This window comes from Schistocerca cancellata, chromosome 3, assembly GCF_023864275.1.
Source record: "Schistocerca cancellata isolate TAMUIC-IGC-003103 chromosome 3, iqSchCanc2.1, whole genome shotgun sequence".
Lineage (NCBI taxonomy): Eukaryota > Metazoa > Arthropoda > Insecta > Orthoptera > Acrididae > Schistocerca > Schistocerca cancellata.
In genome coordinates this window covers 872,344,485-872,368,683 of record NC_064628.1, presented here as the reverse complement: position 1 = coordinate 872,368,683, position 24,199 = coordinate 872,344,485, and the positions used below count along the sequence as shown (strand labels likewise).

Sequence of the window (24,199 nt, the reverse complement as noted above, 5' to 3'; positions counted from 1 at the left end):
ACTTCAGCATCATGGAGCTGTGTAACCAACTAGGATAACCTACTGATCTATAAGCCATCAGCTAGCCATAATGTTCTGAGCCTTTAACTGGATGCCAAGATGAGGCCTCCTAATTAGTGCCATCACTGACACTCCATCCACAGGAGATGCACTTGCTGCCCACTACTGCCAAAGTACTTTATGGAAGACATCAAGTAATACAGAATGTTCCTGTTTCTGTTGAGTAAGTGTTTTTGACTCCGCACTTGATGTGCTGGAAAACCCAAACCACAGGTGCTTGCACACCAGCTCTGCAGCCAGAACCAGCCAATGCATAACAACATGGTAATTGTTTGCAAAATCAATATTGACTCCTATTACAGGTGCATTTTTTTACCTACAGAAAGGTCAGAAAATATGATTATAAAACATTTTCCAAAGTTTTATAACAGACTGATGCCAGTAATTTAGGCTTGTACTTGAATGCTAGAAGCTGGAAGGAATATATAGAAGGGCTGTACTGAATCTGTGACTTATCTTACAAGATCGGTTACAGGAAGACAAACTTACATTTCCAGCCTTAGATTTACAGAATGCTTTTCAATGCTGATCAGTCTACACTCTTTGAAATTCTGAAGGTATCATGGATAAAATATAGGGAATGAAATGTTATTCACAACTTGTGCAAAAACTAGACTACAGTTATGAGAGTAGAAAGACTTGAAGCGAAGCAGTACCTAAGAAGGGAATGTGACAAATTTATAGGCTATCCTGATGTTGTTCACTTTTTACAATGAGAAAGTGGTGAAAGGGACCAAGGATAAATTTGGAGAGGGAATTAAAGTTCAGGGAGAAGAAATAAAAACTTTGTAGTTTGCCAGTGACATTGTAATACTGTCAGAGACAACAAAGGACCCGGAAGAACAGCTGAGTGGAACAGAAGGGGTTATAAGATGAACATCTACAAAAGTAAAACAAGGGTAATGGAATGTCATCAAAGTAAATCAGGTGATGCTGATACAGATAAGCTGAATTTTAGGAATGAATTTCACTTAAATTTATATTAGTCGTATGACGGATCTGGTCCAGGATGAGCAGAGGCTGGGTGTGGGTCATCAAGGTGAGGTGATCAGTACTCATAGACAGTTACTTTTACATAACTTTATTCATAACACAATACAATACATCCACTCTAGCAGTCAACATTCCAGCGGCCTACTGGTATGAATGCGAGATGCTCGAGCTCCAACTGGTGGCGACACAACCGCCAGCCAACAGAAAAGGCTCACTTCTGTTCTGCTTAGCCGACTGTATTTATGATTGATGCATTGCATATGTGGCATCAGCAGATGCTTGAAAGCACATATAGTGTTTGAGTATTCTACTTCTGTGCTCTTATGTTTGGTAAAATTTTATGAACAATACAGTCTAGATGTTTTATTGACTGTTATTTCTGGTTTTGCTCAGATTAGGCCATCTTCAGATGTAACACTACAATGGAGGGAAATAAAAACTTTTATTATTCTGTTTCACCCAAGCTAAGAGATATGTAGACAGGATAAAATATATTACCCAAAATACAGGATGTTACTGCAACTAGTGTCAGCTACTGTGTCATTACCTAACAACAAATGCTGTCTTTATGTAATCTTAAAATTTTTCTTTTTTGGAGTAACACATTTTTTCTATTCCCAGAATGAATTTTTTACCCTCTCTACTGCATAGACTGAATAAAGTTCCTTTCTAAACAGCTTCTTCTAGTTCATATCTTTTGAGATGTATATTGCAGTCTAATTTCTGTACATGTTTCAAATAACCTTTTCCTTCCAGTATTTTACTCTTGCTGACTTCAGAATTTCAAAGAGTGTATTCCAATCAACATTGTCAAAAGTCTCTTCTACATCTACAAATGCTGTAACTTTAGATTTGTCTTTCTTCAAACTATCTTTTCAAATAAGTTATAGGGCTAGTATTTGTCTGGTGTTCCTACATTTCTTTGAAACCCAAACTGATTCTCCCCCAGGTCAGCTTTTCACCATTTGTTCCACTCTTCTGTTGATACTCATACTTGTTTGCACCTGGCTTCTCTGGTACTGAGATTATTACATTCTTCATGTCTGCATGGAAACTGAAATGAGTCACATTAATTAAAAAAAAAAAAAACTCATTGTTGTCCCATCACCCAGCTTTTGCGCCACTGTAGGGCCCTCATCTGATTTTGTGTTTTTACTGGAGTATGATACTTTAAAATTGTTCATTATATATCAGCATCAAAAATACAGCATAAATCACCAAGTGATTGACAATTGAGCATGGGATTGTGCAGTGTTGCCTGTGCACACAATATTACTGCAGCAGCAACAGCTGCTGGAAACATTCAAGCACCCCCTCCCCCCCCCCCCCCCATCCCCTCTACCCCACCCCCAACCCCTGTAGGTCCGGGGGTTAGAATAGGCCTGAGGTATTCCTGCCTGTTGTACGAGGTGACTAAAAGTAGTTTCACACGTGTCAGACTTTATGTGGTGGTCCCCTGTAGGGTTTGACCTCCATTCTTCAAAATTTTCACAAAGAGTGAGCCAATTGGGGAAGGGTGCCTTACAAGCTGCATCGTGTCCATCATGCATTGAGATCTTTAGCCCACTTTCTCATCATTGCATTGCAGTCCAGCCCTTTCTCATCTCTTGGGTGAGGACACCTTCCTGTGTGTGTTTTCCATCATGCACTATGCAGTGTCGATTGCTGCGTCAACGATGACCATGGACTTCTTTGCACCTGATATCCAGCATGGTAGCCAGTCCGTTGTGGTGGGGCTGCCATGTACCCTGTTGGTTGTAGCCCCCTGACCACACAGGGATGGCTCTGCTGATGCCTGCACCATTAACTCCCCACATATGCCGAGGGGTAGATGCCCATCCCGCTGGGGCATCGGGACTCCCAGCAATGGCCATCCTGCCAGGTGACCTTCGCTGCAGCTGGGTGGCACCCATGGGGAGGGCCCCTGGTTGGAGTGGGTGGCATCAGGGCGGATGACATGCAATGAAGCGTAGTCCATCATCTCTTGCTGGTGGTGAAACACCAGCAGTCTCTAAGCAACCATGAGCTTAATTCAACTCACAGAAGTATGACCCCAAATCGTTCTCCTCCCTGGCCACACCATGGGAGGAATGTCAGGCTAAGGATGGCAGCAGATCTTATTCGCCCCAGTACCTTGTATGTTCGAGAGCTGCTTGGGAATATTTCAAGACGATGAAGCCTCAGTTTTTTGTTGAGCATTTAGAGGACAAGTTCGGGGAGGTAGAGGGCTTGTCCAAAATGAGATCTGGGTCAGTCTTGATCAAAACAGCATCCTCTGCCAAGTCATGGGAGTTGCTCACTTGTGACAAACTGTGGGATGTTTCTGTAACCATCACATCCCACGGGAGCTTAAGTATAGTCCAGAGTATTATATTTCACAGAGACCTTCTTTTTCAGTCCGATGATGAGCTGCACACCAATTTAGAGCAGCGAGGTGTATATTTCATCTGGCATGTCCACCGGGATCTGAGGGATAATCAGGTTGCCACCGGTGCCTTCATCTTGGCCTTTGAGGGTGATACATTGCCCTAGAAGGTCAAGGTGATGGTCTACCAGTGTGATGTAAAGCCCTACATCCCTCCCCTGATGCGGTGCTTTAAGTGCTGGAACTTCAGCCATATGTCTTCCTGCTGTACTTCCAGCATCACGTGCTGAGATTGCGGATGCCCATCACATCCCAATAATCCATGTGCCCCACCTCCCATCTGTGTCAACTGCAGAGAGCACCATTCGCCTTGCTCGCCTGACTGCAGGATTCTCCAGAAAGAAAGGAAAATAATGGAGTACAAGACCCTGGACCAACTGACTTACACTGAGGCTAAGAGAAAATTTGAATGCCTGCATCCTGTGCGTATGACATCGTCTTACACTGCCACTACAACAGTTCTGGCACCATCAGCTCTGCCAACCCAGGTCACTTCTCAGAGCCGGAAGACTACACCTGCCCCCTTGATGGTGGAGGGCATTTCCATCCCTGTTGCTTCTTGCACCACCTACTTTGGTGACAACACCTCTCCAACCATCGGGGACGTCCGACCCCATTTCTAAGCCAGAGAAGCGTGAGTCTTCTTCAGATTCTCTCCCTAGGAAGGGGTCCTTTGGGTCACTCCCTTCCCAGGTTTCCAGGTTTCTTCTAATGGGAAAGATGACACCTGCCAGTGGCTGAAGAGCCAAAAGCAGCTGGTCATAGGGATTCACACTCATCCTTAGTCCCGGAGCCTGAGCCAGTGAAGTCTTCCCAGCCAGGGAAACCCAAGGAGCAGCAAGAGAAATTCAAAAAGAAAACCCCTAAGACCAAGGAAATTGCAGTGGCACCCACACCACCGCTACCTAGAAGTCCTGTGGCTGAGGATGGGGTGGAGATTTTGGCGTCCGCTGAGGACCTAGATCTCGCCAGATCCTCAGACACAATGGATATAGACTGCTCAGGCAATAAATCGGTGGCAGCAGGTGACTCTGAGGCGTAAACTGCCTCATTGAATGTTCCATGCATTCCCAATCTCGCGATGTCATCCTCCAGTGGAACTGTGGTGGTTTTTTCCAGCACCTGGCTGATCTATGGCAACTGTTAAGCTTTACACCTGCTATCTGCATTGCCCTCCAGGAAACCTGGTTGCCAGCAATGCGAACCCCTGTCCTCCATGGCTATAAGGGATATTACAGGAACCGTAGCGACTATAATGGAGTGTCAGGTGGAGTTTGCGTTTATGTCATAAACTCGGTCTGTAGTGAACATGGGCCCCTTCAAACCCTTCTTGAAGCTGTGGCTGTCAGAATAAGGACGACACAGGAAATAACTGTCTGCAATGTATATCTTCCTCCAGATGGTGCAGTACGCCTGAATGTATTGGCTGCTCTGATTGATCAACTCCCTAAACCTTTCCTACTTTTGGGAGATTTTAACGCCCATAACCCCTTGTGGGGTGGTACCATGCTTAAGGCTGAGGCAGAGATGTCAAAACTTTACTGTCGCAATTTGATCTCTGCCTCTTAAATACTGGGACCACCACACATTTCAGTGCGGCTCATGGTAGTTACTCGGCCATTGATTTATCACTTTACATCCCAGGACTTCTCCCATCTCTCCACTGGAGAGCTCTTGACAACCTGTGTGGTAGTGACCACTTCCTCATCTTCCTGTCACTGCCCCAGCAACAGGCACATGGATGACTGCCCAGATGGGCTTTGAGCTAGGTGGACTGGGGAACTTTCACCTCTGCTGTCACCACTGAATCTCCCCCACATGGTAACATCGATGTGATGGTTGAGCAGGTGACTAGCACAATTGTTTCTGTGGCAGAAAACACGATCCCTCGCTCTTTAGGGTACCCGAGGCATAAGGCATTCCCTAGGTGGTCACCGGAAGTCGCTGAAGCAATTACGGAGCATCGGCGAGCTCTACAGCTGCATAAGAGGCACCCTTCCCTCGAGCACCTCATAACCTTTAAACAGCTCTCTGCCCATGTTGACTACCTTATCAAACAATGGAAGAAGGTGTGTTGGGAGAGGTACGTCTCCACCATTGGGTGCCACACGTCACCTTCCCAAGTCTGGGCAAAGATCAAATGTCTCTTCGGGTACCAGGCCCCAACAGCTGTCCCCGGTGTTGCCATACATGGCGAGTTATGTATCAATGCAAATGTGATTGCTGAGCACTTTGCTCGAGCCTCTGCATCAGAGAATTACCCCCCAGCCTTTCGCACACTCAAACGGTGGCTGGAAGGGAATGTCCTCTCATTCACTACACGCTGCAGTGAATCCTATAATGCCCCATTTACAGAGTGGGAGCTCCTCAGTGCCCATGAACAGATGATTAAACATCTCTCATCTGTCTACAAGCGACATTTTCTTGTCATCTTCAACCAGCTCTGATGCAATGGCATCTTTCCATCTCAAGCACCATCATTCCGGTACTCAAACCCGGTGAAAACCCACTTGATGTGGATAGCTATAAGCCCATTAGCCTCACGAACTTTCTTTGTAAGCTGTTGGAATGTATGGTATGTCGGAGATTGGGTTGGGTCCTGGAGTCACATGGCTTGCTGGCTCCATGTCAGGGCGGCTTCCCTTAGGTTTTCTCTACCACTGATAATCTTGTGTCCACCGAGTCTGTCATCTGAACAGCCTTTTCTAGATGGCAACACCTGATTGCCGTCTTTTTTGACTTACGTAAAGCATATGACATGACTTGGCAACATTGTCTCCTTGCTACATCGTATGGGTGGGGTCTCCGGGGACGACTCCCGATTTTTATCCAAAACTTCCTGTTGCTCGGTACTTTCCTTGTCCAAGTTGGTTACTCCCATAGTTCCATCCATATCCAGGAGAATGGAGTCCTGCAGGGCTCTGAACTGAGTGTCTCTCTATTTTTAGTTGTGAAACAAATACTAACAAAGAGATAGAGGGGCTGGCCAGTACTTACCTCAGCTGAGTACAGCTGGTAGATACACAAAAAACAGAACCAAAAATTTACGTTCCTAGCTTTCGGAACAAATGTTCCTTCATCAGGGAGGAGAGAGGGGAAAGAAAGGGAAGAAGGGAAAATGGATTCAGTTACTCACAACCCAGGTTATGAAGCAACAGGGAAAGGAAACCAGGGAGGGTAGCAAGGATGGAGGCATGGTTGTCAGAGGAAAGCCAAAGATATTCTACTGTAAGTACTGTGCCAGCTTTAAACCAAAGAGGATGCATACAGAAGTAAAGAGGTATACAGTATAAAGATAAACACAACTATGTAGGATGAAAAGATGCGTGAATGGCTAAAGAGGAAAGGGGAAGAGGAGAAGACTGAAGAGTAAATGGGAGTGAGGTTGTTTAACGTAGGTTCAGTCCAGGGGGATAGTGGGATGAAAAGATGTGTTGGAGTGCAAGTTCCCATCTCCGCAGTTCAGAGGTACTGGTGTTGGGTGGGAGAAGCCAAATGGCACATACGGTGTAACGGGTTACTAGGTCCCTAGAATTATGCTGGAGGGCATGCTCCGCTACTGGGTATTGGACATCTCCTAGGCGGACAGTTCGTCTGTGTCCGTTCATGCGCTCAGCCAGTTTAGTTATACCGATGTAAAAGGCTGTGCAGTGCAGGCATGTCAGCTGATAAATGACATGTGTAGTTTCACATGTGGCCCTGCCTTGAATTGTGTATGTTTTAGCAGTAGCGGGGCTGGAGTAGGTGGTTGTGGGGGGATGCATGGGGCAGGTTTTGCAGCAGGGTTGGTTACAGGGGTAGTAACTGCTGGATAGAGAAGGTAGTATGGGAATATTGTAGGGTTTAACAAGGATGTTACGGAGGTTAGGGGGGCAACGAAAGGCAACTGTGGGTGGTGTGGGGAGAATTTTGTCAAGGGATGATCTCATTTCAGGGGTTGACTTGAGAAAGTCATATCCCTGGCAGAGTAATTTGTTGATGTATTCGAGGCCAGGATAATATTGGGTGACAAGGGGGATGTTTCTGTGTGGTCTGGGGGTAGGAACATTGTTGTTGGACGGGGAGGAATGTATTGCTCGGGAGGGAGGAATGTATTGCTCGGGAGATCTGTTTGTGGATAAGGTCTGCAGGATAGTTGTGGGAGAGGAAAGCACTGGTCAGGTTATTGGTGTAATTGTTGAGGGATTCATCACTGGAGCAGATACATTTGCCACGAATACCTAGGCTGTAGGGAAGGGAACGTTTTATGTGGAATGGATGGCAGTTATGCATCCTCCCACAACCACCTACTCCAGCCCCGCTACTGGTAAAACATACACAATTCAAGGCAGGGCCACGTGTAAAACTACACATGTCATTTATCAGCTGACATGCCTGCACTGCACAGCCTTTTACATCGGTATAACTAAACTGGCTGAGCGCATGAACGGACACAGATGAACTGTCTGCATAGGAGATGTCCAATACCCAGTAGCGGAGCATGCCCTCCAGCATAATTCTAGGGACCTAGGAACCTGCTACACCATATGTGCGATTTGGTTCCTCCCACCCAACACCAGTCCCTCTGAACTGCAGAGATGGGAACTTTCACTCCAACACATCCTTTCATCCCGCCCTCCCCCTGGACTGAATCTACGTTAAACAACCTCACTCCCATTTACTCTTCAGTCTTCTCCTCTTTCCCTTTCCTCTTTAGCCATTCACGCATCTTTTCATCCTACATAGTTGTGTTTATCTTTATACTGTATACCTCTTTACTTCTGTATGCATCCTCTTTGGTTTGAAGCTGGCACAGTACTTACAGTAGAATATCTTTGGCTTCCCTCTGACAACCATGCCTCCATCCTTGCTACCCTTCCTGTTTTACTTTCCCTGTTGCTTCATAACCTGAGTTGTGAGTAACTGAATCCACTTTCCCTTCTTCCCTTTCTTTCCCCTCTCTCCTCCCTGATGAAGGAACATTTGTTCCGAAAGCTAGGAACGTAAATTTTTGGTTCTGTTTTTTGTGAATCTATCAGCTGTACTGAGCTGAGGTAAGTACTGGCCAGCCCCTCTATCTCTTTGTTAGTATTTGTTTCACATCTCTATTTTTAGTGGCTATTAACGGTCTAGCAGTAGCTGTTGGGCCCTCTGTCTCACCTTCTCTGTATGCAGATGACTTCTGCATTTCATACTGCTGCTCCAGTATTGTTGTTGTTGAGCGGCGCCTCCAGGGAGCCATCCACAAGGTGCAGTCAGGGGCTCTAGCCCATGGCTTTCAGTTTTCAACTGCAAAGTCATGTGTCATGTACTTCTGTCGGCGTCGTATTGTTCATCTGGAAACCGAACTTTACCTTAATGATGATCTACTCACTGTGGTGAGACATATCAATGCCTAGGACTGGTTTTCGATGCTCAATTGATTTGGCTCCCCCATCATCATCAGCTTAAGCAGAAGTGCTGGCAGCACCTCAATGCTCTCTGCTGCCTGAGCAATACCAATTGGGGTACAGATCGCTGTACGCTGCTGCAGCTCTACAGAGCCCTTGAATTGACTATGGGAGTGTGGTTTATGGTTCAGCAGCTCCTTCAGCTTTGCATTAATTTGACCCTGTGCCCCACTGTGGGGTTTGATTAGTGACAGGAGCTTTTAGGATGGGTCCAGTGACCAGCGTACTGGTGAAGCCTGGTGTCCCTCCACTGGAGATCAGCCGTGCACAACTGCTCGCCAGTTATGCAGCACAAATTCATAGTTCCCCTGAGCATCCAAATTATTGTCTCCTTTTCCTGTCCACGGCAGTCCATCTCCCACATCGGCGGCCGAGATCGGTGCTAACGATTGTGGTTCATGTGTGGCCCCTTCTCTCCGAACTGGAGTCCTTCCCTTTACCACCTCTACTTGCGGTCCATTCACTTACGCCTCCATGGTGTCACTTCCTCTTGATTCTTGACGTGTTCCAGGGCTCTGAAGTTGTTTACACTGACGGCTCAATGGCTGATGGTCATGTGGGCTTCGCATATGTTCATGGAGGACATATTGAGCAGCACTCCTTGCCAGTTGGCTGCAGTGTTTTCACTGCAGAGCTGGCGGCAATATCTCGTGCTCTTGAGTACATCCGCTCATGCCCTGGTGAGTCATTTCTCCTGTGTACTGACTCATTGAGCAGCCTACAAGCTATCGACCAGTGCTACTCTTGCCATCCTCTGATAGCGTCCATTCAGGAGTCCATCTATGGCCTGGAACAGTCCCGCCATTCCGTGGTGTTTGTGTGGACCCCACGACGCATTGGAATCCCTGGCAATGAACTTGCTGACAGGCTGTTTGGCTCTTTTTAGTACGAAACTGTATATGAATTATTTTTACAAATCCTATGAATTGAGACCACGGGACCTGCATCACACTGCACTACTCACACTACTCTCACAACTTGGGATGGCATTCTAACAGGCTACTAATAATATCCTTTCTCTAATGTTTTCCAGTGCTGTTTAGGTGCCTGTGACATAAAACTGGATATTCACAATGATAGCACATGTAAAATTTTACCAGTGTGCTACAGTATTACAAAAATAAACACATTGGGAACATCACACCCAGCTCCAACTCTTTTCATACACGTTCATAATAAATTTGCTCATGTACTCACTTTTTTTACTAACTCTTATAGCCTTTTGATGTACAAGAGTAGTAATCATAACTAAATTGAATATATTAAGTTTACATGTATAAATTGAACTATTTACGTGTATTTAAATTTTGAAATTTTGTAATTAGTAGTTTAACATTGTGTGTGTGTGTGTGTGGGGGGGGGGGGGGGGGGGGAGAAAGAAAAGAAGAAGATGAAAGATGGTAACAGTGGGAACTGAACCAATTCAATACCAATGAGTTAGAGAGCATTTTACCTTTTCCTATGGCCCACTCATACAAAATATTTTAGGCACTTGAATGAGGCATTTACTTGCTTCTACTCACAAAGTTTTAGCCAAATCAATGAGCCTTGTCCCAAGAGTGTGAGCCAGAGTGGACCCCTGTCTCATGTATTCCCCATGTTATATTTAAATTTGAGTAGGTTAGCCACACTTTTTAACTCTCACTTTCTCATCTGAAGTTCTACTGGGAAAGTGTCTATTTAACACATCAACTACAGAATTTGCTACATTGCTTACACATTACTTTACATGCACTTTCAAGTAAAAATACTGACCAGGTGATGTGAGCAATGGAGCACCCGTAGTGCCAAAAGGGATGACGTCATATCAAGGTATGCACAGTCAGAAACGGACAGCTGTATTCCCTGCCTGAGTTGATCATAGCATGTCTGACCATAATTTCAGCACTCACCATTGGTTTCTAGTTATATGTAGAGAATGCTACAAAGACTGCATTTGTCCATTTTATGTTCATACCATTATACATTTGAAGAGAAATGGCATGATTTAAGTGTGATATTTACAGTGTGCTGTAACACATTAGCAAATGATTATTGGCTGCCTTTGGGTGTCCAAATCTGAAATGTTCATAGCAGCTGTAACTTTTTTGATATGGCAATAAAAATGAATTTGTCACACCAATACAACATTTCTTTCTAGGAATAATGATACAAGTGTCATTGACTGTGATAACATTGGAGGCTTTGACTCCAAATGGCCTACTGTAATGCTCGCTCACGGTTGGATGAGTAAAAGTAGTGATCTGGACCACATAAAGAATGGTAAGGAGCTCCAATAATGATATATAGTTGCCACTTAACGTAACAGAAATCAATTCTTTTCTATTCTGCTAAGACAAGTATTGCACTGCAACTGGATTTAAATATTTATGCTGTCTTTTACTTCATATCATTAATTCATTCAGATACAATGCAGTACCATATGGATTTCATCAAAGAAACACACAGTTTGATGTAATAAAGAGTATCCACTGCAATAAAAATTATTGAGACATATTTGAATACTTTCTTCAATATTTTGCATCATTTACGATAGTCATTTGACCATTTCACAATGCCATCTTTCAGTAGCTACTTTTGACCAACCAGTGATCATTTCCAAACTAAAGGCACCTGTCACAAGTGGTTTTCATTGCATTGTCAAGTGTTATTGACAAAACAACAGAAACTACTTGCAGCGTGTGCCTTCAGTCTGAAGACTGTGATTGTGATTTTTTATTGGTTCCATAAGTTACCTTTTGTACGTGTATGTACTTGTAATATAGGACATGTCATTTTGCTTACATCTAGACAATACACATATAATAGGCTACACATTAATAACATAAATCAGCTTGCACAGTATGTACTTAATGCTAAATGATTAACACCAGAGTTAAAAATACATTTTTGTGAATCTTATATTGTACATGAGTAGTTTTAATTCTAGTTTAGTTCCTTGCACTAATTTGTAATTCTAGTCTACCTTAATATTGTACATTGTGTTCATCATTCATGGCATCAACTTCTCCTCACTATCTGCTTCTGTATTCAGACACACTGTAGAGTACTTCTCCTTTCAAAAACCTTTTTAGGGATGCAGGGAACATATTCTCAGTTTTGAGGTTTAGTAATGCTTGTATTAACTTTACACCAATGTATTTAGGTACTTTTTCAAAAATTTGAAATGCATTGCAATTGTTTTCTGTTCCTTGTGTTATGAGGAGAAACAGTTTCACTGCTCTGTAGTTTTGTGGGATCTTGTAATGCAGTCATAACAGTCTTGAATAAATAGAATGGTGGAAACATCAAAATATTTAGTCATTTGAAACAGTGGGCTTAAAAGATGGCATTGTGGAAATTATAATGGGATTGTGTCATCAGAAAGTATAAAAAGTAAAAGAACATGTAATCAGTCACTTAATCTGTATGGAGTGCATCATTTTTTCCAATTTCAGGATATAAGCTAAAATCAAACTTTGTGTGACACAATGCAGATAAAAATACAATTTGATTTGATAACAAAACATAAGTCCAAAATAATACACAGGCTAGTATAACAGGAGCAGAAAAAATTATTGCATAATTACATGACATTAACACCTCATGTAAATAATGATGCCATAGATCTTTCTGTAATATTCAACAACTATTTATTGCATTTGATGCAAGTAATCACTCACTCCACAGAAGCAGGTTACCATGAGATATTTGAAATCTGTGTTCCTGAACACAGTAATCTTCTTAATTGCTTTTGTAGAATCAAGGAGCTGCTTGTACAGTGAAATACCCAATATGTTCAACTGTTTATGTGTGATGGCTTTATGTACCCTTATTACATGGATGTTTTTGTGCGTATGGATGTTGATCCAAAGCAGTTCTCAACTTATCCTAATTTTATGCTAATTACATTTTTTTATATAGAACCAAGAAAAAGAGGAGTATCTTCAGCTGAACAAGCATTTTAATCTGCAACTTTTTCTAATTATTCTTTCTTTGTCCGGTGAAAACTGTGTTGAGATCTGTTGTCCCCAGAGTGTGATCGCATACATAACTACACAGTGGAAATATGAAAAATGTATAGCTTTTTTCACAGTTTATGCTGCACATTTTTCAGACTAAATGTAAAGCAAAGCAGACAGGGTTCAGTTGATTTGTGAGATGTAGAAAATAGACGATCTAGTCTAAATTTTCATCAAGATTAAAACACAAGATTTTAGTGGTAGTTGTCATTTCTGTTTATTGGTTATTAATACTGAATGGGTTCTTGCTGAGATCCTGTTTTGCTAAAACAAATAAAATTGATTTTTGAATGATTTAAGTCAGGAATTTGTGTCACACTAGTTTTGTATGTACTCTTAGAGCTCCATTAGTAGTACTTGGCAATGCCTGATCTAGGTTCCTTATTACAGCACTTGTATCATCAGCAAAGAAGGTAATTTGAGCATTATTTGTAGAGACCCTAATGTCAACAATATAAGAATAGAAAAGGAGGGTTCCATGATATTTTCTATCACTTTTGAGAAGGGTGACACTAACGATGTGATGGGGGTAACATTCCCCCCCCCCCCCACCAAAAAAAAGGAGGGATAATTTTTAAAAGTTTTATATATTCAGATTGTTTACAAAATAACTTTATCTCCTTCAGAGAACTCCCCATTACAACTAATTCATTTGTCCCAGTGATGCTTCCAGTGTTCAAAACATTTTTTGTAGTCATCTTTAGAAATTGCTAACAGCTCCTCTCATTCTTTTCTTGACTTCTCAGTGTTGTCAAATTGGTCTCCTTTCATACCCCTTTTCATGAATGGAAATAAGAAAAAGTTGTGTGGAGCCAGGTCAGGCAAATAAAGTACATGGGACAGTGGAACCATGCCATTTTTAGCCAAAAACTGTCTAACAGAAATGGCCGTGTGTGCAAGTGCATTGTTGTGATGGAAGAACCAGTCTCCTGCCTGCCACTTGGTGGATGTCCAGAATGAAGTTTGTCATCAATCGACATGTCGCCATTTTTAAATCGAGCAAACCACTCAAACACTTGAGTTTTTCCCATAGCATCATCTTGGCAAGCTGTTTTCAACATTAAAACAGCTACAGCAGCATTATTATTGAATAGAAAACAAAATTTCACAGGTGCACATTGTTCACTTAAACTTGTGATCATAAAAAATGAAACGAGAATGAAACAGCACTTGCAAAACCAATCACTGTAGATGAACAGAACAAGCCAGGTCAATGAGACAGGTGGCTCTGAACTGGCAGTGAGTTACACTGTACCCACCATGTGGCAGAATGCATACTACACAAACTCCACCCACTGCAATGTATTTTTTTTTTTACCCCCTTGTACACATTCATAGTTACTCATTTCTAAGATATCCCCTTTTTGTACAGGCACTTTATTTCAGATACATTTGAAAGCTCTTGAAGAGATGGGTTAAATCCTGTAACATTTTTTAATGTTGGCACTGAAACTATTTTGCTGAAGTGTGCCAGAATTGTATCCAAACCAAATGGCATCTCGACCATAATGAACTGTTGTGGTGTAAACACTGACAAATTTATCTTTCATGCAAGGCACTGTTATTACACGCAGCAAGAAATAGGCCTAAACTTCTAAGATTAAACAGATTTCTGCTTGGAGCTTCTGCATACTGAGGTGGCAAAAGTCACAGGATACTCCCTAATAGTCATGTTGGACCCCTTTTGCCCATTTATAGTGCAGCAACTAGATGTGGCATGAACTCAACAAGTCACTAGAAGTCCCCTGCAGAAAAACTGAGCCACGCTGCCTCTATAGCAATCCATAAGTGCAAAATGGTTCCTGGTGCAGGATTTTGTGTAAGAACTGATATGTCAATTATGTCCAATAAATGTTCAATGGAATTCATGTAGGGAAATCTGGGTGGCCGAGTAATTCACTTGAATTGTCCAGAATGTTCTTCAAACCAACTGCTATTAGTTGTGCCCCAGTGACAGTTGCATCATGAAGTCCATGAATGGTTGAAAATGGTCTCCATGTAGCCAAACATACCACTTCCACAGCCCATACTATTGTGTAGCCAGCACCACCTTGCACAGTGTCTTGTTGACAAGTAGGGTCTGTGGCTTTGTGGGGTCTGTGCCACACTTGAACCCTACCATCAGCTCTGACAAACTGAAGTTGAACTCATCTGACTAGGTTACGGTTTTTCAGTCGCGTAAGGTCCAACCGATATGGTGATATGCACAGGAGAAGTGCTGAAGGTGGTGTCGTGCTGTTAGGAAAGGAACTCGGTCATCTGCTGCCATAGCCCATTAATGCCAAATTTCATCATACTGTCCTAATGGATACATTCATCGTACATCCTGCATTGATTTCAGTGGTTATTTCATGCAGAGGTGCTTGTCTGTCGGCACTGACAGCTCAAGAAAGCACCACCTCTTTCGGTTGCTGAGTGGAGGCCATCAGCCACAGTATTGTTCCATGATGAGAGATAATCTTTGAAATTTGGCATTCTCAACACACTTTTGGCATTGTGGATCTTTGAATGATTTCTGAAATAGAATGTCCCATGCATGTAGCTCCAACTACAATTTCACTTTCAAAGTATGTCAGTTCTCATTGTGCGGCCTAATCACTTCGGAACCATTTCATCTGTATTGCCTGAGTACAAATGACAGCTTCACCAATGCATTGCTCTTGTATATTGTATACCTCGTGTATGCAATACTGCCACCATCTGTATATGTGCTCCTGCCACCATCTGTATATGTGCATATCATTGTCCCATGACTTTTGTCACCTCAGTGTATATGACATAAATATGGGGACAGACACAATTTTTGTAATTGGAACTATCTTCTAGCATATCACAGAAAAACTTATGGAAACAATTTCAAATGTGTGTTCATACTCATGTCAAAGTGAACGACATTTGTGACGCATGTCAAAGTGAACAACATTTGTGGGAAAAAGTAAACAATCAAAATGCTGGATACAGTGATGGTCACCTGTCATGAGAGATCTCAATAGCCACTTGCAGCCATCCTACCTTTTCAGTTGCAGCACATTTCTCAAACATTTTATGAGGTTTCAGTGCCAGCATTAACTAGATTTATAAAAGAGTGCTCATCTTTTTAAGACCTTCTGAATGTGATTACAAAGAACTATATTATCCTATAAAATAAAAAAAATCTTGATTCAGTGTTTTAGTTATTACAAGAGATAAAAGTATTAACCAAGTAATAAAATTGTGTGTCCCTCCATGTATTACTATTTGCCAAAAACCTTGTTTCACTTGCCATGTATATACATTGCATGATGAAAAAAGTGAAACACCCAGAAGTGTAGAAGGGAATGAAATGAAGCTACATGGTGGCATTATTTCAGTGATTACAATCCTGAGTAAAATTTGCAAATAACTTGGAAGTACAAGCCAAATTATCCATATTACATTGTACCGACCCTGGCCTGGATGCGTGTACTATTTTTGTTGGGAAGGGTGTCATGCAGCCGTTGTAACCCCTCCCACAGCAGATGGGTCCACAACTGTTGTAACTGGTGGTCCTTCATATCCCAGATGCTGGCAGGGCTGGAGTTGACTTGTGAGCTGGTCTCACACAGATTAGATTAGATTAGAGATTAGATTAGATTAGATTAATACTAGTTCCATGGATCATGAATACGATATTTCGTAATGATGTGGAACGAGTCGAATTTTCCAATACATGACATAATTAGGTTAATTTAACAACATACTTAAGTTAATATAACAACTTTATTTTTTTGTGTGTTTTTTTATTTTTATTTATTTATTTTTTATTTTTTTAATAATTTTTTTTTCTTAATTTATATCTAAAAATTCCTCTATGGATGATGTATTTGGGGATCTTTCTGGCCACAAGAGCAACTCAACATCACACAGACAGTTCATAGAAATGCGCATAGTGTGTGGATGAGCATTGCCCTGATGAAAAATGACGCCATGGTACTAACACGTGAGCAGTAATACATGAGATTGCATGATGTCTGTGCCATGCTATTGTGCCTTTTGAGTTCCCTGAATCACTATCAGCCATAACCTGTAGTCATACCCAATGGTTCCCCACACAGTGTCTCCATGTCCTTCATAGTGATCACTCGACATTTGATGCAGTTTGTGCCCCTTGTATTATCTTATCAGGCCCAGTAAAAACACTAAACGAAAACAAAGTTAATGACTTCAAGTGGTTATTGTACTTGTCACAGAGAATTACAAATCTATCTCTTACATTCTTATTGAAGGTGCTTATGTGTACGAAATTAGATTGACATCTAACCATGTCTTCTTGGTGCTACATTTTTTTGTTAGACAGTGTATTTACTGTGTTCAAGGTTGAACAGAATTGAGTAAATCCTCACGCTGTAAACAAAAGCCAGAACTACTTGAGCATAGGAATATCTGCAAATACCAAAGAAAGTACAATGTTCCCCTCAGTTTTTATACCAGTGATATAAATTAAGAACAAAGTCATAAGTTTAGGATTTTAGATTAAAAATCTAAATATGCCAACCCACTTCTCACACTTTGGTGCAGGGAAGGGTTCCATCAATACATCTGCTGCCATGTCCACTGTTATGTAATACTAAAGTATCGGTGCATTGTCTTGGAAAATTTGTTGAATAAAATGAATCTTTATGTGACTACCTGAGTTTCTCCTGGCATATACAATTTTTGAACAACTTACAGGTATTCATCCAGGTAATATTTTCAGTGACCACCGATAATTTGGTGAGAATACACCCCGCCGTTTTCAAGGCAACTGTCTTGAAAATGGCGGGGTGTACTCCCACCAAAATACACTCCTGGAAATTGAAATAAGAACACCGTGAATTCATTGTCCCAGGAAGGGGAAACTTTATTGACACATTCCTGGGGTCAGATACATCACATGATCACACTGACAGAACCACAGGCACATAGACACAGGCAACAGAGCATGCACAATGTCGGCACTAGTACAGCGTATATCCACCTTTTGCAGCAATGCAGGCTGCTATTCTCCCATGGAGACGATCGTAGAGATGCTGGATGTAGTCCTGTGCAATGGCTTGCCATGCCATTTCCACCTGGCGCCTCAGTTGGACCAGCGTTCGTGCTGGACGTGCAGACCGGGTGAGACGACGCTTCATCCAGTCCCAAACATGCTCAATGGGGGACAGATCCGGAGATCTTGCTGGCCAGGGTAGTTGACTTACACCTTCTAGAGCACGTTGGGTGGCACGGGATACATGCGGACGTGCATTGTCTTGTTGGAACAGCAAGTTCCCTTGCTGGTCTAGGAATGGTAGAACGATGGGTTCGATGACGGTTTGGATGTACCGTGCACTATTCAGTGTCCCCTCGACGATCACCAGTGGTGTACGGCCAGTGTAGGAGATCGCTCCCCACACCATGATGCCGGGTGTTGGCCCTGTGAGCCTCGGTCATATGCAGTCCTGATTGTGGCGCTCACCTGCACGGCGCCAAACATGCATACGACCATCATTGGCACCAAGGCAGAAGCGACTCTCATTGCTGAAGACGACACGTCTCCATTCGTCCCTCCATTCATGCCTGTCGCGACACCACTGGAGGCGGGCTGCACGATGTTGGGGCGTGAGCGGAAGACGGCCTAACGGTGTGCGGGACCGTAGCCCAGCTTCATGGAGATGGTTGCGAATGGTCCTCGCCGATACCCCAGGAGCAACAGTGTCCCTAATTTGCTGGGAAGTGGCGGTGCGGTCCCCTACGGCACTGCGTAGGATCCTACGGTCTTGGCGTGCATCCGTGCGTCGCTGCGGTCCGGTCCCAGGTCGACGGGCACGTGCACCTTCCGCCGACCACTGGCGACAACATCGATGTGCTGTGGAGACCTCACGCCCCACGTGTTGAGCAATTCGGCGGTACGTCCACCCGGCCTCCCACTTGCCCACTATACACCCTCGCTCAAAGTCCGTCAACTGCACATACGGTTCACGTCCACGCTGTCACGGCATGCTACCAGTGCTAAAGACTGCGATGGAGCTCCGTATGCCATGACAAACTGGCTGACACTGACGGCGGCGGTGCACAAATGCTGCGCAGCTAGCGCCATTCGACGGCCAGCACCGCGGTTCCTGGTGTGTCCGCTGTGCCGTGCGTGTGATCATTGCTTGTACAGCCCTCTCGCAGTGTCCGGAGCAAGTATGGTGGGTCTGACACACCGGTGTCAATGTGTTCTTTTTTCCATTTCCAGGAGTGTATTAGCGGTCGCTGAAAATATTACCCGTAAGTTGTTTGAAAATTTATGACTATCTTTTGTCTCCTCATGTGCTGTGTCCAAGCAGGGTGCAACAACAGACCACGGCTTTGGCTCACATCGGGATGACTGTGTCTGGGTGTCAGACTCAGCAATAGACTGTCATTCCCTCTTGTACTGGAGACACAGAATGGTGACATGACTGAACGTGAATGTGAGGTCCACAAGCCCCGCTATTTAAGCAGTGTAGCATACACCTATGATACTGTGGCTCTAGTCAGGTGAACTCAGTTTCTCTGGTTGATTGAACTTGTCAGCATTACTGGCCTTGTTTTGATGGCTCAATAATTATTCTGAATTATTGAGTTTGGGCCTTTCAGCAATATTTGACTATTGCAGTGGCGCTCTGATGACTGGAGTTTGAGAGCGTTACTTCATACTGCCCTGTAATGATGTATTTTGTTTTTGCTCTTTTGCTACCACACTCATGAGAGGGCATGTGGCATTGCTTGACTGGTGCCTTGCCTTCTGCTACATTGGTGGTGCACCGTGTTGACATTGATTGGCACACCAGGTTCATGTTGGCATTCTTGTCTCTGAGCTTGTCAAGTAGAAACTTTGAAAAAATTATGCATGGACACTGTATTCATTCTGGGGTGCAACACTCCTCCCTCAGAAATTTATTCATCATATTAAAACCTACGTTTGACACTAGTTGTTTTGTATTGGCCATGAATGCACATTTTCCCAATGTTAGTCTGCTTTGTATGTCATCCTTGCTCCATCTGTCATGGGTTATTTTGCTGCAGAGGTAGCAGAATTCCTTCACTTCACCTGCTTTGCAATCACCAATTCTAATGTTAAGTCTCTCATCTCTGTTACTTCTCATTATTTTCATCTTTCTTCATTTTCTCTCAATTTTCATTTTCTCTCAATCTCTCAATCTGTATTCTGTACTCATGAGACTGTTTATGCTATTCATTCGATCTTGTAATTTTTCTTCACTTCAACTGAGGATAGCAATATCATCAGTGAATTTTATCATCAGTATCCTGTCACCTTGAATTTTAGCCCCACTCATGAACATTTCTTTTATTTCTTCATTGCTTCTTTTATGTATAGATTGAACAACAGAGGCAAAAGACTGCATCCCTGTCTTACCCCTTTTTCATCCACACTCTTCATTCTAGGTCTTCCACTCTTTTTGTCTTCTCTTGGTTACTCTAGGTTCTTGTAGATATTGTATATTACCCATCTTTCTCAATAGCTTACCCTGTTTTTGTCAAGCTTTCCAACAGCTTGCGCCATTTTACATTGTCAGATACTTTTTCCAGGTTGTCAGGTTCAATGAACATGTCTTGATTTTTCTTCAGCCTTGCTTCCATTATCAACTGCAACATCAGAACTGCTTCTCCAAAGCCAAACTGACTGTCATCTAACTGATCCTCAATTTTCTTTTCCATCCACCTGTATATTATTCTTGTGCATAACTTGGGTGCATGAGCTGCTAAGCTGATTGTGTGATAATTCTCTCATTTCTCAGCTCTTGAGAACTGTGTGACATTAATTTTGTTGCCACTTCCCTCAATGATTTTAGAAATTCCAATGGAATGTTCTCTATCCCTATTTATTTTGCTTGATTTTAAGTCACCCAAAGCCTTTCTAAATTCTAATTCTGTGATTGGATCCCCTATCCTTTTCCTTATCAATTCCCATTTTTTCTTCTATCAAGTCATCAGATGAGTCCTCGCCTTCATACAGGCCCTCAGTGTACACTTTCTGCCTATCCCATTCTCCCCTCTATATTTAGCAGTGAAATTACCACTGAAATCTTAATGTTATAGTGCTTGCTTTTAATTTCACTGAAGGCTATTTTGACTTTTCTAAATTGTGTGTCATTTTTTTCTTTTTTTTTCTTTTTTTTTCAAATTTTTATGTAGGTATTTCACCTTAGCTTCCCTGCACTTCCTATTTATGTCATTCTTAATTGACATTTAGTTCTATATTCCTGAATTTCCTGGAACATTTTTGTACTTCCTTCTTTCATCGATCAGCTCAAGTATTTCTTCTGTTACCAATGGTTTCTTTGCAGTTAACTTGTTTGTGCCTAAGTTATTCCCTCAAGTTTATAAGCATAAAGTTGATTAAGGTGAGCCAGAAGGAATCAAGTGGTTGGGATAATGTTCAGCAGCAGGCAGACCAAGTACATGGGGGATGTTGGTATAGATGGAGGTCGCATCAATGGTGACAAGTAGGTGTGGGGTGAGAGGGAGATGGGCACAAATTTCAGATGATCTAGGAATTGGTTGGTGCCTGTAATATAGGAAATTAGTATTTGTACTATGGGTTGCAGGTGTTGATCAGCTAAGGTAGATATACACTATGTGATCAAAAATATCCAGACACCTGGCTGAAAATGACTTACAAGTTCATGGCACCCTCCATCACTGATGCTGGAGTTCAATATGATGTTGGCCCACCCTAAGCCTTGATGACAGCTACCACTCTTGCTGGCATACGTTCAATCATGTGCTGGAAGGTTTCTTGGGGAATGGCAGCCAATTCTTCACAGAGTGCTGCACCGAGGAGTGGTATTGATGTCAGTCTGTGTGGCCTGGCACAAAGTCGGCATTCCAAAACATCCTAAAGGTGTTCTATGGGGTTCAGATCAGGACTCTGTGCCTGCCAGTCCATTACAGGGATGTTATTATCATGTAACCACTCCGTCACAGGCCATGCATTTTGAACTGGTGCTCAATTGTGTTGGAAGATGCGATCACCATCCCCGAATTGCTCTTCAGCAATGGGAAGCAAGAAGATGCTTAAAACATCAATGTAGGCCTGTGCTATGATAGTGCCACACAAAACAATAAGGGGTGCAAGCCCCTCCATGAAAAACACGACCACACCATAACACCACCGCCTCCGAATTTTACTGTTGGCACTACACACACTGGCAGATGACGTTCACTGGCCATTCGCCATACCCACACGATTCCAGCAGATCGCCACATTGTGTACCATGATTTGTCACTCCACACATATTTCTCCACTGTTCAGACATCCAATATTTATGCTCCTTACACCAAATGAGGCGTCATTTGGCATTTACCAGAGTGATGTGTGGCTTATGGGCAGCCACTCTACCATGAAATCCAAGTTTTCTCACCTCCTACCAAACTGTCATAGTACTTGCAGTGGATCCTGATGCAGTTTGCAATTCCTGTGTGATGGTCTGGATTGATGTCTGCTTATTACACATTACAATCCTCTTCAACTATCGGCAGTCTCTGTCAGTCAACAGACAAGGTTGGCCTGTATGTTTTTGTGCTGTATGTATCCGTTCATGTTTCCACTTCACTATCACATCAGAAACAGTGCACCTAGGGATGTTTAGGATTGTGGAAATCTCGTGTACAGATGTATGACACAAGTCACACCCAATTGCCTAACCACATTTGAAGTCCGTGTGTTCCAGGGGGCACCCTATACTGCTCTCTGACGATGTCTAATAACTACTGAGGTTGCTGATATGGAGTAACTGGTAGTAGGTGGCAGCACAATGCACTTAATATGAAAAAGTATGTTTTCGGGGGTGTCTGGATACTTTTGATTATATAGTGAACATTTGGTGGATGCTTTGAAGTCAGTAATTATGGGACAGCCAGGGTGATTCGGTTTGTGTATTTTAGGAAGAAGGTAAAAGGTGGGAGTGTGTGATTTGGGTGGGGTAAGGATTTCTATGGATTGAGTTGTTAGTCACTATGAGGGGCCAAGCTTTCAAGGGGAAAGTGCAGATCAGTTTGTATTCCAGAGATGAGACCTTAATGACAGATTCTGTTCATAGCAGTGTGAGAAAGCTGGCATAGATCCTTGCTTACATAATCGCATCAGTCAAGTACCACAGTAGTAGGTCACTTGCCAGTGGGGAAGTTGGTGATAGTGTCATCAATTTTTAGGGAACGAAGAACTTAAAGTTCCACAGGAGGTAGCATAGGGTCATATTGTAGGGACTGAGAAAGGCGTGTGAAGCAATGCTGGATGTTTGGAGTTCTTGGAACACTTGTAAGGGCTCAGTCTGAGGTAGTGGTGGTGGATGAAACTGTGATCAAGGTCTGAAGTGGTCAAAACCAGGTTAAATGTCAAGTTTTCTGCTGAAACAGTTTTGAGATTGTGTTGCAAAGTGATATTTCCATTTGATATTACATGTGATGGAAAGTAGTTCCTTTGCCTCCCAACATGTCTCATAAGTTTCACCTGACTCAGGGTTATAGGCAACTTTTCCATAAGTCTCCCCATTTTGTAAACCTTGCCAGTCCCTTTCCTTCATTCCTCTTCCTTCTCCTTTAACCTTTCTGCCACTGGCTCCAAATGCCACTTGGTGAGTAGATTTTTTTATTCATCCAACTTATATTATATTTTCAAAAATTGCTTATTTTTGTTGACATATTAGCTCTTGAGGGCATCATTCCTTCTAATGTAATCCTCTTATCAGTCTTTGTTGTCATCTGTCTTGTTCAGACTGTCATCTGATTTCAACCTTTTGTGCTAGTTTGCTCATTTATTTATCTGTACCACCATTTTTAGTACTGATTTTGACATGCATGGATTGGTCTGTTATCATTTCTGAATTTTCATGTAATGCTTTGTTCACTGCATGGCCTTCTCCCAATTGTCTTTTGCTGATTTATTTGAAATGTTGACAGTAGTTCTCTTCATTGCATAGCAACTTGAAGAGGTGTGGCCAAGTAACCAGGATTTTGTACCCTACATACCTACCTAACTCCATATGACATCTCGGCGGCAATACCACACAAAGAAAGATCCAAAACTCTATTTTTGTCTTCCTGCAGTAAGACACTATTGGTTTCTGAATTTTGTGTCAGTTTGTATGCCTGCACACTAATATTCCAGTTTATAGCTGAAAAGACCTGTACCAATTCATTATGTTATTGCATGGGAGTACTCAGTTTTTCTCTGAAGAACCTTGTGCTATTTTGCTTGTGATAATGCTAACGCAAACCGTAGGGCAATTGTTGGAGCGTTTGTGCCTTACTAAGAACTTCATGAG

The 24,199-nt window shown here is 42.7% G+C and overlaps 1 protein-coding gene across 1 annotated transcript in view; it reads left to right on the top strand.

Annotated features, from left to right (window-relative positions):
• LOC126175942 (phospholipase A1-like) overlaps positions 1 to 24,199 on the top strand; it is a 103,030-nt gene that overhangs the window by 18,628 nt on the left and 60,203 nt on the right. The window contains exon 3 of the mRNA XM_049923019.1: positions 11,048 to 11,169. Coding sequence (XP_049778976.1) covers positions 11,048 to 11,169 — 122 coding nt within the window. The remainder of the gene's footprint in view (positions 1 to 11,047; positions 11,170 to 24,199) is intronic.